This window comes from Cyanistes caeruleus, chromosome Z, assembly GCF_971803275.1.
Source record: "Cyanistes caeruleus chromosome Z, bCyaCae1.hap1.1, whole genome shotgun sequence".
NCBI lineage: Eukaryota > Metazoa > Chordata > Aves > Passeriformes > Paridae > Cyanistes > Cyanistes caeruleus.
This window is the reverse complement of record NC_141732.1, coordinates 36151644-36170373: the sequence shown is the minus strand read 5'-3', so window position 1 is coordinate 36170373 and position 18730 is coordinate 36151644. Positions and strand designations below refer to the sequence as shown.

Here is an 18730-nt window from a genome sequence, read left to right as displayed (position 1 = left end):
CTTTTTGTAGGAGACTGGGAGAAGTTTTCTTTGGAACTGCTTAACCTGCCAAACATCAACATATAGCAGGGAGAGGGAATAGTTAGTGCAGGAAGTAGATGGCTTTGATTGCAATAAGAGTTTTTTGTTTACTCACCTTAAAGTAACTAAATGTTTTGTTTGTGATACCAAAAAAAAAACCAACTACGTACAAAAATAATGCTTGTTTAAAATGGGAAAAGTCAACAAATACAGCATTTTTAATATTTTATACTAGTTGCTTTGGAGTTTTGTTTTGGACTGCAGTAGATCTAATCCAGTTAGCCATCAGTATCAAACTTCTTGTCTGTGTCATTACAGGTATGATCTGGATGCCTGTGACATACAAGAGAAATACCCTGATTTATTTCAAGTCAATCTGGAAGTAGAGGTGGAGCCCAGAGATAGGCCCAGCTGTGAACAGCCACCTTGGGATAACATGAATATAAAGGGATTGAATCCCAAGATCCTCTTCTCCACCCGAGAGGAACAGCAAGAGATTTTATCAAAATTTGGTAATGAATCCCTTGAAAAAATAGAGAATGTGAAAAAGTTTTCAATGTACTTAGTGTTTGAGGCTTTTGTTTAATTTTTATGTTCCATTAATTGAAAGGAATTTAAAAGGTTTTTTTGGTAAGCATCAATTAAAAATATGTATTGTATTGAGGGGCTTCAGTAATGGATTATAATTATACCTGTCTTACTTTTACTGTGCTTATGTGTGCTTGCTTGAAAGCTGTGAACAGGCCATTTGCAGCAAGGGTCTTTTAGCAAATGGAATTGTAACGGTCAGTATTTTGTAGGCACAATGTCTTGAAAGGGATTTATTTGGCTAAACTGGCACCAGTATCATTTCACTTAAAATTATGTAACCATTCCTCACAAATGGTTTTAGGTATGAATGTTTTTATCAACATTCTTAAGTGTGGCCATGTAATGCTGTAAATAATTTCCTGAACTTTTACTAGTATTTTCCAGCAAACTTTTATTTTATTTCTTCTATGTATTCAGTGCTTCATCTGTAGATGCCTACATTAGTTTCAGTTAATGCTGCTCAGTATCTTTCTTCTTCTCCTGCTATCCAGTGATTAGCATTGACATTTTCATTCAGGCTTTTAAGCCTTCTCTGTGTTTCAAGGATAAAGAAGCATGACGAAGATTACTATGGTGATTTTAGTGATGCGTGAGATCTCACCCTGTGCTGTTAATATGGTACATCTCAAGTACATTTCTTTTCATACAAGATAGTTGCTGCTGGCCTTTTTTCTTTTAAGCAGGATATGTATTGTTTGTATTATGATTTAGGCCATTTTCTATTTAACTTAGCTTAATCCTGTGAACACAGCTCTAGAGCTAAGGTGTTTAGCTTTGCATCACCATTGATGGTGAGGCTCTGTAAAAGTTACTCTTATTTTCTGATTGATACATGAAATGTAAGGATTTCAAATTACACTGAAAGTATTTCTTAAGATTTTTGGGGAGGGAGTAGGACAAAAGTAAGTGCTGAGAACTGGTTTTAATAAAACTTGCCATGAAAACTGAGTTTAGTCTTTCATTAGTCATGGTCCTTCATGTGTGTTTTCTGAAACAGACAATTTTTTCAGCATCTCTAAAGCTACAGCTGAGAATCTGGAAGGAGAGTTAAAAAGTGCTCTACCAGTTGTGTATTTAAATTTAGACAAACAGGTTTCTCCCAGCTGTCTTATCATATGGTGGATGAATATTGACTAATTTAGGAAGTCTTCTTCATTTGCCTTGAGGAAACTTTGGTTTTGAGAGGTGATACAGCAGTAGGTAACTGTGCAACTGAGTTTTACACAAGAGTCACTTAATATCTGATTTCACTAAAATAAGAAATAAAAGAAGTAATAGCAGCATACCCTTTGCTCTTCACTGGCTTTGCATATTCTGAGTTTTTCTGTATCTGCATTTGCTTTTTTCTGTTTTTCTGACTCTTAATATAGATACTGTTCATTGCTCTTGCATGTTTTAGGGGATGGTTGGTACAAGTGAGGTGTTAATTACATTTTCTTACTAATGTAAATAGAATGCTTGAGTGTTACTCTATGATTCTGATTTAATGTCCTAGTTCAAAACAGCATTTTACCAGTTTTTGCAGTTGAAAAGAAGTTAATTCTAATTTAAAAGATGGTGGGGGCAGGAATTTGCGTTTGCAGAGTAATAGATTTGAGATAATTGTCTTCCTACAGCAGTCAGCCTGTGGAGGATTGAGAAGTTTCTCTCTAAGGGCTGTGGCTTAAATTCTGTTTTATAGGGAAACCAGAGTTGCCTAGACAGCCAGGTTCAACTGCACAATACGAAGCAGAGGCATCCCAGTTGGAGCAGTCTTCAGAAAGTGCACCTACTGATACGGAATCCCCACACAGCAGTAGTACTGATGCAAACAACTTCTTTCACTCCCTGGACTGGAAAGGTACAGGTTTTACTCTGAAGTCACTATGTGGTTTATGTTTGTCTTGTATTCCTTCCAGTGAGTGCTTAAGCCTTCTTAGGCAGCAAAAATCTAATTCACTAACCATGAGGAAAAGCTATTTAAAGAGTGAGCTTTGCAGAATAACAAGCAATTATTCTGCTTCATTTGGATAAACACCAAGTAAGGGGGTTTGGTGTTGAACATGACTTAAATGCTGAGCTAAATTTTTCTTTTTCTGTAAAAATCTTAACCTTAAAGCAAGGAAGCTTTTCACTCCCACAGCCCCACTTTGGCTGAGCAACAGAGGAAACAAAGTAGACTAGCCAGTGGGGTCCAGATCAGTAAGTAGGACTAAGAAAATGTAATTTTACAGCACACGTGTAACTGCCTTTTCTGGGTGCTGCTTTGTTGGCAAAAACGTGAGCAGCTGCTTATGCTTTTCTTGAGTGCAGCGGTTACTGAGAAATCTTGTAAGCTCTAGGAGACACAGTGATCTGAGCTGAATGTCCAAGTCCTTTTGAAAAAAACTGTAATGCCTACCTTTGTGGAGTGACAAATATGGTAGTCAGCTGTTGCTTTTTCTGCCCTATACAATGAGGTGGCAGGCAACATGTAGTTCCTTTTTCATCAATTCTTATATGAGTTTTGGTTAGTTAGGAATTGATTTCATATGGTGTCACCATGAAAGTTTCTCTTACCCTAGTTGGAAGAATAATGCTATTTATTTAAAGATGTTATTATTTTCTTCCTTTTTTTTTTTTTTTTTTCAAGAAGGGAAAACTCCAGAAAGTGGAATAGAGGACAGTTCATCTAAAAATGATCATGTTCAGCTATCTGCTGACAAGGAAGAGAGTGATCCTTCAGATGAGGAGTTCCCGACATTTCCAGATGAGGGAAGTACAGTAATTGTTGATGAAAAAGACTCTACTCCAGAAGGAGAGTTGCTTTTTGAAGACAGTTTTGAAGCTTCATCTGCACCGTTACAAAAATCTCTCCCTGAAGAGAATGTAGACTTGCTGGGACTAGATTCTGATACTTCAGCAGAACAGAGACAACCAATCTCAGAAATAAACACTTCATCAAGTAATGCAGACTTGTTGAACAATCTGTTTGTGAGTAGTGTGTCACAGGTTTCAAATGAACGCACTGGAGATCTTCTTGGACAAGGAACAGATTTCTTTTTCAGCAGTCAGTGTCCAGCTGCTACTCAGGGTTCATCTTCAGCAGCAGTCATGTCTTCAGGTATGTGAGTTTAATATCAGTACTTGTCACCTGGGCAGCACATGAAAACTGCTGCTTGCATTGTGCTTAGAAAATCAGTACCACATTTCAACAGTATGGGGAAGACATGTCAGTCTTTAGCAAGACTATGAATAGAACAGGTGTTATTTCTGCATGAAGAAGAGAAATTCCTGTACAGTACCCAGGTATTCTGTTATATTGCCAGTGTCCTATTAGCTTTAAACTCATGTAAACGGAAAAGTATCAAATTTTGAATTTACCGGGAATTAAGTATCTTAAAGAATTCTTAGCTTTCCCATATGAATGTTGCATGCTAGATCCTTTTCTAAATCCATAACTTCCTTTATTAAGGTATAGAATTATCGTAATTTGAACTTTATGTAAAGCAATGGCTTTACATTAGATGTACAGAGCTGTGCTGCTTAGGTCAAATGTCTGCGTGGGATTTTTAAGCGTTAATCACATAAGACTGCTGAGCAACTGGAAATCCTGTATATTATTGTTCTAACCAGTAGGATAATGATACTGCCAAAAAATGTTTTCTTGGTGGTTTTACTGATGATGTTGTCAGGTCAGTATTCTTAAAGAGAATGCTATGTTGTGCTGTCTATTTGGTATTTAAACAAGGTGTTTTAACTCAGAGATTCTGTTCCTCTTACCAGTACTCCTCCCTTTGTCACTATTTGGGAATAATAGTTCTCTGCCTAAAGTTAATGGTAAGATTTCTGAGAATGTTAGTATCATAAACTGGGAAACCATTACAAGATTTCGTTTGTTTGCACAAAGATAATTCATAGGTACTAAAAGCTTTCATCTATAGACAACTAGAAGTATTTTTTACAGAGCATTTAGATGGTTTAAGATGTTTTTTTTATTTTGATGCAATTCACTATTGAACTTTGTTACTGTGGTCAGGGAAGAATAATTTTAATTTACCTTTTTTGCATATGTAGAATTCTGTAAAAGGGAACCTTTATTACTTTATCTTTCTTTAGCTGTGAAATACCAGAGCAATAGTCATGTATGTATCTCATTCTCATAGTCATTCAATGTGTTTCATTGAGTTGTATTAAGAGAGATAATTGCAGAAGTGAGACTGTTTGGCCAGTGTTATATTTTGGCTTGCACAACAAACTTATACTGGAGGTCTTGTTTATGTGTGATGCTATAGTAAATTTGCTTGAAATGTTGTTGAGTCCTGTACAGTGTGGTCATTACCTGAGGTTGTGCTGGGGTATTATAGCAGGATTATTCCTTCTCTTCAGCTTGTGAGTGAATCTGGCAGAACTCCCTGGGCTCTTGAGGGGTTTTGACCCTAGAGGGCAGCAGAAACAGGAAGATCTAAAGCTGTGATTCCAGCTGACTGTCACATGTTACTCCATGCTGCCTATAAATACTCTTCCAGTTAGTTTTTTCTTCACTGGGATCACTAGAGACCTGCTGAAGTCTTACTTCTATTGATTTTCATTCTTGGGTTGACGTGCTTCCTGCCCCAGAGTCGCCAATGCCTTCGAGTGTGAATGGTAGTATGAATGTTTTACTTCATATTCTTTTTAACAGTGCAATAGTCCATTTTCTTCAAATATGTTGAAGATTTAGCATTATAGAGCATTTATAAAATGTAAGTCTTCTTGTGTCAATTGGTCACTCAAACTTAAGATGTGTTCTAAATGGATGAAATTAAGTGCTGTTGAATTGTATGCAGTCTTGCTGCTTTTGTTAGAAGACATAGCTGCTCATATTAAGTATGGATGAGATCCTTATGTACCAGGTGAAAGTTCTTTTGTCTAGAGGAAGGAATGGGTGGTTACTCTTTGCCACACAAAATTCACAGAAGGCTGCTGCAGTTACTAGCATAAACTTTGCTTTTTGTCTGTGCCCTCAGAGGAGCAAGTTTTTTTCAACTTCATGTATTCTACAATTTGTTGTGAGATAATTTTGTTTTCTGCTTCTTTTTTAGCTGATCCATTTGACCCATTCACAATGTCATCAAGTTCAGAGAACCAAGCCCTGTCTGGTCCAGACCTCTTTGGGGACTTCCTTAATCCAACATCTACAGCTAATACAGTCCCTTCCACACAAAGTTCACTTCCTCCTTCTTCCAGCTCAGATTTCTTAAATTTAGGTAAGTGAGCTTCTGATGTTTTGTGTCTCAATAGTTTCTTCTCCTCTGTGCATTTGTCTTGCAGCTTAGTGGATTAGTGTCTTAAGAGATCCTCTTGTTGTGATTGCTGTTTTAATTAGCTTTGTACTCTGGAAGTACAGATGCAAATACACCAAGAAGCAAGTGTTTCCTATATAAAGTCATGCTGTTATTTATGATGTAACAAGATTTCTAATATTGCTAACCAAGTGTTAGGAGTTGGAGTTTCCTCTCAATGATCTAATAACTGAGGGTACCCAAAAACTTACTTTATAGATGATAGTACGCTGTGTAGACTGTATTCAGATTTTAAAGATTTTCTGGAAAGCTTGGAAGAGAAACGAGTGAGTCAAGTTATAATATAGCCAGTTCTTAAAGTGCAGGCTGAGGCTAGCTTGCACCTTCCTGACCTGAATGTATGCTGGTAATATACTTACAAAGTACCTTATGTAATACTCTAATCTTATTTGTTTCATTTCTCTGATATATTCTTGGTGAAGCATTTTCCTCATGGATTTATTTTAAAATCTATTTATCTTTAAACAAAAATCTTAGTGGTATATTCAGTCTCTTCCCATCATTCTTTAAGGGGAAACAGACATTTGCAGAAATGGTGGAGTGGTAATGCTACTGGTGTTAAAGCTTTTGAAAATCTGACTTCAAAAGAAAAATGTGGGTTCTCCATAGGGGTGTGAGTTGTGATCAGTCGGTAAGGGCTCTTCTCTGCTGCTCTATCATTTCCCCTCTTTCTGTATAGGTGCTTCCCACAGGATACAATCTTTTAAGAGGTCTGTGTAGGGTATAGTCCTTTAGGAAGGGATTGCTAGAGGGATGTGGTTTTTGCAGGTGCTGCAGGTCCTACCAGGACTTGCTGCTGTGTGGGCTGCTCTCCCTAAGCTGTGGCTTCCTCGAGGGCTTAACTACCTGTGTAGGATCCTACACAGGCTGCAGTGTGAATATTTGTTCTACTGTGGTCTTTCACATGTGTTGTTGGGCAATCTGCTCTGGCAGCTGGAGCACCTTCTCCCATTCCTTCTTCAGGAACCTTAGTGTCTGCAGGGTGGTTTCTGTCAAATCTGTCCCTTCTCTTACAGCTGCTGTGCAGCATTTTTGGGAAAACATGATTTCCCAAAGACATTTAGCTTGGGAGGCTCAGGTGTGGCTTGTGGTGAGTCTGTTGAGCTGGCTGTGTCTAGCAGAGAAGCCCAGGCCTCTTCTCATGCAGACACGTACTTAGAACACAAGAATGGTGGTATCACGCACCTTTTCCTGAATCCAGGGTGATTTCTTCACAGAGCTTACTGCATACATCATTGACTTGCCCCTCTTCATTTAACAGTTGCTCTAGTTGACCCTATGTCTGAGTGATGCAGTCTGGGTGTTAGCTACAGATAAACTGGACAGTAAGAAATTCATTATTTGTCTGGCTGAAAGAAGGGCTTCCTCTTTGAAATAAAAGGCTACCCAGCTGGTTGCCCTATCATATTATTAATCTTTATATTTCGGCTGATTCTGCTGAGAAGATTCCTCTTGCTGCCTCCTTTGCAATGTTTTTGTTCTGTCCCGTAGATAGTAACAGTATGTTTCAGTTGTGTACTTGTATAGTTGCCAGTTTTATGCCACTATTGCTGTCCCTGTGTGAGGTTACTGAACATAAATTTTTTGCTCAGTAGAGGGTTTGATCAATACTGATTAGTGGAGCATTATCTCCGCCAGATTCTGCTCCTGGGATGGGGCAGCCTGGATGCAGACAGGCTGGGGGATGACATACTGAGGAGGAGCACCATGGAACGAGACCTGAGGTGCCTGCTTGATGGCAAGCTAAATGAGTCTGCAGTGCCCTGGCAGCCAGGAGGGCCAACTGGGTGCATCAGGCACAGCATCACCAGCCAGGCAAGGGGGGGATTGTCCCGCTCTGCTTTGCACTGGGGCAGCCTCACCTTGAGTGCTAGGGACAGTTCTGGTTATTACAATCTAAAAAGGAGCCATTACATTAAGCCGTTAGTGTCCAAAGAAGGGCCATGAGTATGGTGAAGGGCCTTAGGGGGAAGCTGTATGAGGAACAGCTTGAGGTCACTTGGTCTGTTCAGCCTGGAGAAGACTGAGGGGAGACACCATTGCAGTCAGCAACTTCCTTGAGGAGAAGAGGGGCCTACATTGATCTGATCTCTGTGGTGACCAGTGACAGGACCCGAGGAAATGGCCTGTAGCTGTGTTAGGGGAGGTTTAGGTTCGATATCAGGAAAAGGTTTTTCTCCCAGAGGCTGGCTGGGCACTGAAATAGTGGGAAGTGGTCACCAGCCTGACAAGAGTTCCAAAAGCCTTTGAAAAACACTCTCAGGCACATGATGTGATTCTTGGGACTGTCCTGTGCAGAGCCAGGAGCTGGACTCTGTGATCCTTGTGGTTCCCTTTTAACTCAGCATATTTTATGATCTCAGCCAAAATGTAGCTCACTTAAGAGGCAGCACCTCTGGAGATTCTCTAGCTGATGTGCTCAAAGCAGCATCAAGTAGAGTGGGCTGTTCAGGACCATGTCCTTTAAGTTTCTTAGTATTTCCAATGCTATAGACTCAACAGCTCTCAGGGCAACCTCTGTCAGGGCTGGAGAAATATTAGTGGAAAGTATTTTTTAATGGAATTCCCTATGCTGCAGTTATGCCCTTTTACCTCTTGCTCTTCCACTGGGCAACACAGAGGGGAGTCCATCCAGCATTTTATATTTTTTTTGTTTCTTTACATTAAGCATTTTCACACATTTATAAGAATGTTCCCAGTTCTTTTCTCCAAGTTTAATAGTACCAGAACTCTCATATCAGAGAGGAGACTGAAAACCCTTTTATGTATTAAAGTAGGAAAAATAAAATATTCATTTCTGTTCACTAAATGTTTATCTGCAACCTTGAGGAGGACATCATCAATATTCAGCTGTTAATAACATTTGAGCAAGTACAGAAGAAAAAAGGAATATTTTTACATCTGACTTTAATGCCTAATATCTTATGCTTACTCCTTCTGATTTTACTTGATATCTTGCACACTAGTAAGTGTATTAGGATACCTGCTATTTTCATGTAATTTCTGGAGCTTTCTGTCAACACAGAAAAAGATACTTAACATGTAGCCATTTTCTCTTCAGCCTATTGTTCTACATTGATTTCCCAATATTTCTTTATTGCTATGCATTCTTAAAAAAACATGGAAGTGAAGAAACTGTGGTAACATTTCATGCTCATTTACATTTATCTTTCAATAAATGAGCTTAGATGTGTGTTTAGCTGAAATTTTGTATGTATTTGAACCTTTAGCAGTCTATCCAGTTTCAGGTATCAATTTTATCAAGTAAGTTAGGAATATTAATAGTTATGTTGCTCTTAATGTGAATTTTTGAGTCCTGAAAGGACAGGATCACTAGTAACTGGAGAGAAAAGGGCAAATAAGAATATGTTCTCAAATTACAGGTTTGGAAGAACTGTGTTCAGTGAGCAGAAGACAATGAAAACATGAGGTCATTAAAGGGAGAAAATAAATTTAACTAAAAATAAAGTAGTAGTAATGGCAGTGACCATTCAAAATAAGCTGCAGCAATGAGATTTGATGACTACTCTTGGAGCAGTTGTGTCTAGAATCAAATTTTAGTGATAGATAAGTTTTATTTGTTAGTAAATGATTACTAAACTGCTATAGTTATCAAGAGAAAAGATGTTTCATTGAACACAAGTTCAAGACATAGAATTTTAACCTTGTATTTCTCAGATGTTGGCTTGAAATTTAAAATCATAGCAGTTTTAAAATGAAACATAGTTCTTACACAATATCTGGTCTCTTAAGGCATTCTTTCCTGTAATACGAAAATGTGCTGTTGCTGTTTATTAACAAGCTGTTTATTAACAAGGTACCTTTATTTTCTTCTGGATTTTTTAAGTAGCAGATCATCTGTAATGCAAGTTGAGTCAAGAATGTATTTTCCTCAAGACAGCAGGAGATTTGGAAGGTCATCAAAAGAAACCTGAGTGATCAGTGTAGTTTTCTCCTGAGGAGAAGTTAGTTTCTGTGAACTTGGGTTCTCAGACAGGCTTTAGACAAGGTTAAAAAAACCTTACATCATACTAAACCAGCGTCTTGGTTCACAGAAAATCCTGTTGTCTGTGATTAAAGGATTTCCTGTAGACATGACAAGTTAAATAAAGAAAACCTTATGTGACGTTGTGTGTAGTAAAATGCAGGTCTCTTATTTTGGCAAGCTGGAAAGTGTGATCTGATTACCACCAACTTATTCTTGCATCTTATCTTGGTTTGAGCAGTGTTAGTAAAGAACACAGTTCTTTGCCCTGACCTCCAGTGGTTCATTGCTGTATGGCTAGGGATTATCAATATGCATATTAAAAAACTTGAGACAACCAGGCTTGGATCTGTATGCTCATGATCTTAATTGCTTCCATTTTTGGAATATCAAACTACAGTTCATGTTTTGCCATTTCTTTAGGTATTCTGCTCCTTTATCTTAATGTGTCTGTATGAACTCCAGTGTGCCATTTATAAAAATAGGGATTCAGTATGGTCTCATAATACCTCTTCAGAATATGTAGAAGTCAAAGTATCGTGTTTATAGCACTTTTTCTTGATGTTAAAATCCGACATAATGCCCACATTGTAGAAATAAAAAGAAGATAGCATAAGAACAAACAGTTTCAGGAGGAATGGGTTATTTGCTCAGTATATTGTATGTTGCATTGTTGCAGATTGTTCTGATAAGCATAGTGGTTGCGTATGAGCTTTTACTATTAATAGTGAATTTACTTCTGTACATAGCAGTAGGCTACTTCCTGCTTAGTTCAGGGTGGGGGAGGTGATGAACTTGACTGCTCTTAAGCCAACTGTTATAAAACAGCTCATTCTCATAGTACATTCTCTGTCCTTCAAATGCAATTTATTCTTATTTCTCTCAACTTGTTTTCATAATAGTTTTTTTCATATGATGTTGCTAATTTTCTTATTCTACTGTAAAAAGACTTTTAATAGCAGAGATTGTAGAAAAAAATAATTTCAATCCTAAAATTTAATATTAGTATTAATTAAAGGCCCACGTAACTTTTGAGGGAGGAATATGATGCACCAAAATTCTAAGATGATGAATGGGTGCTGGTTTGTAGCCAGTGACACTGCTGTTTAGCGGATAGCTGGGGATCCCGAGTATTGAGACTGTTTCTTCCCATGATTTCAGAGGCAGGGAGATGAAGCTTGGGTCTGGGGAAAGGGCTGGAAATGGTGGGTACTTCTTGCATTTTATTATGATGTTTTCCATTACATGCAGCAGGGTATACTGATGACATACAGGCTTTCAGCAGATATTTGTTGCACAGTATTTGATGTGTTCACTTTGCAGCTGTAAGGTCTAATTATAAATGCTTAGTAGATTGAGGTACTATAGGGGTATTTAATTGGCTTCTAATTATTTCTTTAATTCAGAGGATTTGATACTAATATTTAGAATATAAAGCTGAGAAGTTGAGACAAGTGAAAGGCTGTGATGTTGTAGCTGAGACTTTCAGAGCCTCCAAAATGGTACTGCTTTTGTAAGGATTGTTGAGTTAACTTTCTAAACCCTATGTCTGTGAAATATATGGGAGCACCATTAAATGTGTTTGCTTTACTGAAATATCCCCCTCCCTGTAGCATTGACACTTACAGCATTAAAGTAGGGGTTACTTTCAAAAGCTGTCCTTGCTTCACTGTGAGTTTCCACAAGTTGTGCTCAAGGAGAATGCTCATAGCTGGCATACAGTTTTGAGTTTTCTGTACATAGCATATCTTGTTCTGAGGATGGCTCACCTCACAGTTCGTGTGAGTAGGTGGGAAAGTGTCAGGGATGGCAGTTATACCTTTAGATGGAATATGACATTTTCCAGGAGCTAGTGGCAGCACCTTTGTGTGCTTTTAAATATGACTTTTTCATTTAGATGTCATGGTGCATAGAAAAGTGGTTTTTTATCTGTGGAGCTAGAGATTCTTAAACTTTTCCCAGAAAAAAAAATCACTCTTCCTGTATCCTGCTCTTCAATTGTGTGCATTCATTTGTGTGTTACATGCCAAAGTGTGTATTAGCGGGCCAAGAGGCTCCTTTGTCACAAGGGGCCTGGTTCAGGCAAACCTGCAGTCTGAAGTGACCTGACTTCACCTGTGTATCACCCAGACTGCTCAGCGATAAAAAACACCTTTCATGGGGCACTGCTGCTTTCTGCTTAGTGACTGTGTTGTCAGGAACAGCAGTATGCCCTAGATCTGTACCTGAGCCAGTCCTTTTGGTCAGGAGACCTAAGCTGTTAAATTCATAGCATTGCCTATGCATGAAAATACCTTATCTATGAAGTGCGTGGGGTGTTTTAAATTAGAAATGAAGGAATTCCAGTGGTACAACCCTTCTGAGTCCTGATTAATACTGCACAACTCTTACTGAGAAATCAAGGCAAGCTTTATAGCTGACAATGTGGTACACATTCTGTTGGTATTGGTAAACATGTATATTATTATGATGGTTTTCTTAAACATGAAAACATTTCTTTTTCCTTCTGTAGGCAATTTGACACCAGAGCCGCCTAAAATATCATCATCTACAAGCCACCCAGATCTCTTAAGTGGATGGGATTCTTGGGCAGATTCCTCAACAACCAGCAATGTAGCATCACCACAGCTGAAGCCTGTTTGTGAAGGTATTATGAAATGTAATTTTTCCATTAGAGAAAAGACTCCAGATTGGGTCAGTAATCACCTGAAACTGCTGAACATGTCTTTATGCATTTTTGCTTTACTGCTTAAATGTTCCTTTAGTAAGGCACTTGTGTAGTTTTTCGGATTTAATTTCAAGACATAGGAATTAAATTGTTTCAGTTCTCTGTAATTAATGGTGATTCTTGTAATGGGAAAAGATGTTGTGAAGTAGAATGTTGAGGAGGTTTTTATGAGGTGTTGTGGAGATACTATTTCTATTCTTTCTCTCAATTTCCAAACAGACTAGGTACGTGATGTGTCTTCTTATTATACAGGCCAAGCTTTTACCACTGGAAGCCAGTCCAGCGTGTCTTCAGGCTTGTCTTTCAGCCAGACGAAAGCTCAGAACTTTGATCCTTTTGCTGATCTTGCCAGTCTGGGATCTGGTCTTCCAGGTAAGATCCTGCTTTTGAGAGACTCTTTTTAGTGCCTCTACTGTTCGATTTGCTTCTTGTATCAGTAAATGTTACTGACAGCCTATAAAAGAAAATGTTTCCTTTAAATTGTTAATGACCACCTTGAGGTATTTGCTGGAAGCTGGTGAGTAACAAGAAAAGATTGAATCTTCAGATATTTTTTGAAACATCCAGAATAATATTTCAGCAGATATTTACAGCTGTGATACAAGAACAGTAAAAATAATTAATGCTACAGAATCTAGTTGAGATGGTAAGAGAAACCAGGAGTTGCTGATTCAGTAACTGAGCATGAGGTTTCTTACCTAACATTGATTAATACTGTTCCTGAAGGATTTAAAAGGGAAGCAGAATTAAATTAGTTTAAGTTTTTAGTTCCAGAGTGACAGTTAATTCAGGACTTCCCTTTGAATTCAGTAGGCTTTCATAGCTCTGCTACTCACATCTACTGTGTTTGTAAGGTGAGCACAAATCAAGCCCATTCATTGCATACCAGTACCAAAAGCATTATGAATATCTGTGAGTTTTCAGTGGAGGGCACAAAGAGTTCTGGAAGATAAGACACATTGCAAAGTAACTCTTGTTCCAGGGTGTCTTACAGGCCTGAAATTCAGGAATTAGCCCTGTAGTGTTCACAAAAGAGCTGAGGTCCTTGTATTTCAGAACCCACACTGCCATAACAAATGTGACCACCTGCCCAGAGTACAAGGAATGATTCAGAATAGCCTAGTGTCGCTGACTTGCTCAAACCTGCTTTTCCCTTAGCTTGGAGCTGATGGAGGTTTTACCCTGTTGCCTTGGCAGTTAGCACTGTGTATTGAATTGAGTACCAGTGGAATTCTTCTAGAAGCACCAGGCAACATGCAGTGTTTGACTTCTTGATAGTGCTTGGACATAAGCAATGCAAAATTCTGGTGTTGAAGCAGTACCAATGAGGCTGCTTTCAGTAAAGAAATTTCAAAAATTTTCTAGTTTAATAATTTTATCTTTAACTTCAAGATGTAGGTGTAGCCCACACTGAATCTGATGAAAGAAATCAAACTAATTTTAGCAGGACTTAGGTCATGTCATTATTCTTTCAGTTAGCTTTCAATAGGAAAAATTACTAAATTCAGAAGTAGCCAGATGTCACTGTCCTAGTTAATGTTTTTAGGCTTGAAATGAGTTTTCAAGGAATTACAAGAACCGGAATTCAGTTTTGGAATACAACTGGAATACCACACTCTGTTGTATTTTTCTTTGTTGAGTTCTTTGGCTTCCACATACAAGACTTTATTCTGAAAAAAAGAATCTGTGAGAGTGCAAGCTGCTTAAATATTTATATGGTATATAAATCTAAAAGAAAAAGTAGCTAAAAGTAGTTTATACTGGTGTGTTAGTATATTGGTAGGATACCACTAGTGTTCTGTGGTGGTTGGTGTTACCACGCTCTTCTTTAGGAATGGTCTTCTGTCAGAAAGTAGGAGCGGTGTTGAAAGGTTTCTGTGAACAGTGAGGCATTGACTTGTCTTACAGGAAGAATTTGCTGGCCTTGAAAACTGCAATAATAGAATAGAGTATAGAATGCTTTGAAAGAATAGGTGAAAGAGATAATTTTTCAGTATGTAGGGTTGTTTGCTCTGACTAGTAGCAAATGTTTTTTCTGTAAATTTCACAAGTTATCAATGACTGAAAACTGAGTTGACTGCAGGTGAGTGATTTAATGAAAAAACAGTGCATTCCAAGATTTTATTAGGTGTTGTATTGCAATACTGGGTTTTGTCAGGTGTGGTATTTCAAGATATAGCATGGTATCTTGTACGTGGCCCTGGGGAGATATCCTCTTCTGCGAGTTAGAAGTATGAGCAGCCACTAGAAAAGGGAGGCATCAGGAGAGCAGAAGTGTGAGGAGCCATTTTTGAAAGAGCAAATCAAGTTTACATTGCTGTGTATACCCAGACAATCCTGGCCTATGCCACAGGAGGATTGCAGAGATGATAGTATTTCCTGCAGACTGCAGTGCTTTTCTTACTCATGTGCAGTATATTCCCTGTGAATTCTGCTGTAGATTAATCTTCTCATCTTCCTTAAACAATAGTGCAAGGAATGACTAGAGACTTTGAAAGCATTAATTTGAAAATATTCTAAGTCTGTTATCATTTTTTGTAATTAGTTATTTATTATGCGCTGCATTTTAGCAGAAATATAGTGAAGTGGGAGGCAGAACTACTGCCACAGCCAAATTTTCTCCTGGCCTGACACATGCCTGACCCTTCAGATAAGGGTGCATATTTTTGCTAAAACGAATAGTTGAGTCCTTGAGTTGTAAGAGAAGACTTTCAGTAAAGCCTCCTGCCATCCAAGTTGCTTGTTAATGTTGATTTTACCCACAATTTCCTGGTACATTTTCTCTCGAATGATGATATTGCTGTGAGCTATGTGGTTATATGTCAAGACCAAAGTCTTACTTGTATTAAACAGGTGACAGCATTGAACTGAGCAACTAACTTAGTATTTATTGTTAGGTTCATCCACTGGTGGACTCTTGGGTAATGGATTTAGTCAGAAGACTGCTTCATCTCAGAAGCTGGGAAATCAGTGGCAGAAATCCCCCAAACCACCAAGTACTTCATGGCAGTCCCAAACTAAGTCCAGCACAACAGCTAAGCCCAACTACACAGTAAACATGAGTGTTATTGGAGGACGAGAAGAAAGAGGAGTCAGAGCCCCAAGCTTTGGTAAGTTTTCTGAATGTGTATTATTTATAATATCCCATGTGAAGTTAGTTGGGTGTGCTGTTACCTGCAGAAGGTCTTCTACCTTCATATTTTTATTTACATTTAAGTTGTGTCTAGTAAGAAACAGAAAAATATTTGGCAAATTTGGTATGCCTTTCCAAGGCCATCCCAGTACATAACAGACAAGCTGAAGATGGCGCAAGTATATGTGAGTTTGGGGATAAAATCTCAAAGCTATAAGTAAGTCACCCACATGGGTACTTGGTTTTGTGTCAGTGAGTTTAGAAAGGTAAATTTGATTAATCCAGGGTGAGATGGTTGATAATGTTCCTCCATGTCAGCCTGTTTGTGATACAAAGGTAAGGGGAAAAGGTGAGGGGATACAGTGTTTTCCCTAGCTGAAGAGCAGTAGTTTGTCTTGAGAAAGACTGAGGTGAAAATCACTGAAAATTACTGAAAATTCTTGTGTCTGAAAGAGACACTGGGACAGGACCAGATGGAATTATACAGTCCTTTAACATGTTCCAACTGAGTAGGCAAACATGGAGTTGTAGGGATAGGCTTGGCCTCTTCTGTATGATCTTTCTTGGAAAATTTTATTTTCTGGTATGTTGGTATTAGGATTATGCCTCCCTTAAACTGGCATATAAGTGAATACCAGTTACTTCTTTAAATTGGACTTAGTCGGTTGGCCCATATCTGGACAGGGGTTTCAGGGAGGAGACGCAGTGGGCATAGGTTGAAACATGGGAAAGTCTGTAGAACAAGGCAAAAGAATCAATTTGGCATGATGAAATGCTGAAACAGGACAAACGTAACTCCTTTCCCTTAAAAACAGATGAACCTCACCTGGACAAGGACCTAAGAAATGTACCTAGTTGTCCCCTCTTTGAGTGGGGATTGTAATAGACTGAGCCAGAGGCCTCTTCAGAGCTCAGTTATTCTACTGTTCTCTGAAATTTGTTGATTCTGTAGTAAATATTCATACTGGTATTTAATCCCTTCATTATGCTGGATAAGTTTCAACATGCTTAGATATTGACTACATACTTTCAACGATAGTATTGAGTATATGGTTGCTTGAAAAATTGCTTTCAAGCAGTACTTGAAAAACAAATGCATAGCATTTGGAGCTAACTTACGGTGGAAAAGTGGAGCTGTTTCCAAAATCATGGATACATGTGTACTCTCTAAATCTAGTCAATTTTTTAAAAAAGGAGGACATGCAAGTATTTAGTCAGAGCTTAGCATGTGAGGTTGTCAGCTCTGCTGGACTGAAAGTTTGTTAATTATTTATCCCTTTTATTTCTGTCCTTAGTTTTGTTGCTTTTGGCGTCACTGAAGGATATTTATTGTGGTAGTAATAAATGCCATCCAGGTGTCTCTAAGGGAAATGTATTTAATATATAATGTATAATTTAATGTTAATGTATTCTCCTGTGAAACTTTTCATTTAATGTTTTTTCTCTTTTTATAGGTCAAAAGCCAAAAGTTTCAGAAAATGACTTTGAGGATCTCTTATCTAATCAAGGATTCTCAGCGAAATCTGATAAAAAGGGACCAAAGACAATTGCTGAGATGAGAAAACAAGAGATGTCTAAAGATATGGACCCCTTGAAACTCAAGGTTTGTTTAACAGTGATTTCGGTTTAAGTGGAAATCTGATCTTATACTTAGAGCTGATGATAACAGAGCAGAAGGTTACCATGACTAACAGAGAAACTAAAGGGTCATGGTTTAGAATGGGTGGATTTAGCTGATCATACAAAAATACACTTTAAAAATGAGGCATGTGAGAATAGCTGTCTTCAGGGTGACCATGTACTTTCATTTTCTGATTAACAAGTGCTGCTGCTGTTCTGAGAAATTGCTAGAAGGTGCAGTTCTGGAGACAGGCTGTATAACTAGTTTGGGAGGTGTTCCTTGCTGTTCAGATTTTTTGACCCGTTAGTCATTTATAATTTCACATATTAATTCACTTCCAGTTTTTTAGTCTTTATGGAACTTTAGAAAAGTTTGTAAACAAACTTTAAAGGGATGCTGAAATTTGCTTTCACAAAGTGTCCTTCCTGAAGAGAGAGTGCATAGCTTGCATGGGGCACCTTTTAACTTGAATCACCACAAATGGAAATAAGTACAGACATTTAGTTACCTTCTTCATTGGTTATAGTAAGTGTTCAATGAAAACACTGTATCCCCATATTATAGTTTGAATATTGCTGTTAAAAGTCTGAAAAGTTATTCTGACTTTGGGGATATCTCAGAGAGCACTTTAGTCTGCACAACTCTGTAGGTTGCTTAAGTAAACACGAATTATTAATAGACGGGATCTTTTGTACAAGGCCTGTACAATAGAAATTTTAAAACAGAATTACACTCATGTAAAAATCAAGTAATATTTGTGTGAGTGCCCTGACAGGGACAAGATTAATGTAATATCTAACTGTAACAGATGCTTTTAATTACTCCTGACATTTTTCTTGACATTAATTTTACAGGGGTTTGTAACATGTAACTATCTGTGTAATTTCTCCTGCAGTGAGAATAACCTAGTAACAATGAGCTATTCCCTAGAAGTAGATGAAAAATACCACTTTTGGGTGGCTAAGACAATTGAGTTCAGGGAGTGAGTGCAGTAGGAAACTGTACTTGAGTTGTAATCATATAGATTTGCAGAGTGTGAAGATTATGTCTGTAGAGGCTGAGAATGCTTACAGTGCTGCATTCAGTTCTGTATATTCTGATTTTCCCAGATTCTTGAATGGATTGAAGGAAAGGAGAGGAATATCAGAGCATTAATATCCACTCTTCATACAGTGCTTTGGGAGGGGGAAAGTAAGTGGAAACCGGTCAGCATGGCAGATTTAGTAACTCCTGAACAAGTCAAGAAGTATTACAGGAGAGCAGTGCTTGTGGTTCACCCTGATAAGGTGAGTGTGTTCCTCTGATCGCATTTATTATAGGAGGAATACAAACTGCTTTTCTCACACCA

At 38.1% G+C, this 18730-nt stretch overlaps 1 protein-coding gene across 4 annotated transcripts in view; it reads left to right on the top strand.

Annotated features, from left to right (window-relative positions):
• GAK (cyclin G associated kinase) overlaps nt 1–18730 on the top strand; it is a 67514-nt gene that overhangs the window by 42324 nt on the left and 6460 nt on the right. For 2 of the 4 annotated variants that reach the window (XM_086869429.1, XM_086869428.1), the window contains exons 20-28: nt 340–533; nt 2294–2452; nt 3224–3694; nt 5655–5819; nt 12413–12547; nt 12881–13000; nt 15526–15738; nt 17216–17364; nt 18492–18668. In XM_086869429.1, coding sequence (XP_086725555.1) covers nt 340–533; nt 2294–2452; nt 3224–3694; nt 5655–5819; nt 12413–12547; nt 12881–13000; nt 15526–15738; nt 17216–17364; nt 18492–18668 — 1783 coding nt within the window. The remainder of the gene's footprint in view (nt 1–339; nt 534–2293; nt 2453–3223; nt 3695–5654; nt 5820–12412; nt 12548–12880; nt 13001–15525; nt 15739–17215; nt 17365–18491; nt 18669–18730) is intronic. The other 2 variants (XM_086869432.1, XM_086869430.1) reach the window with 1 other exon arrangement.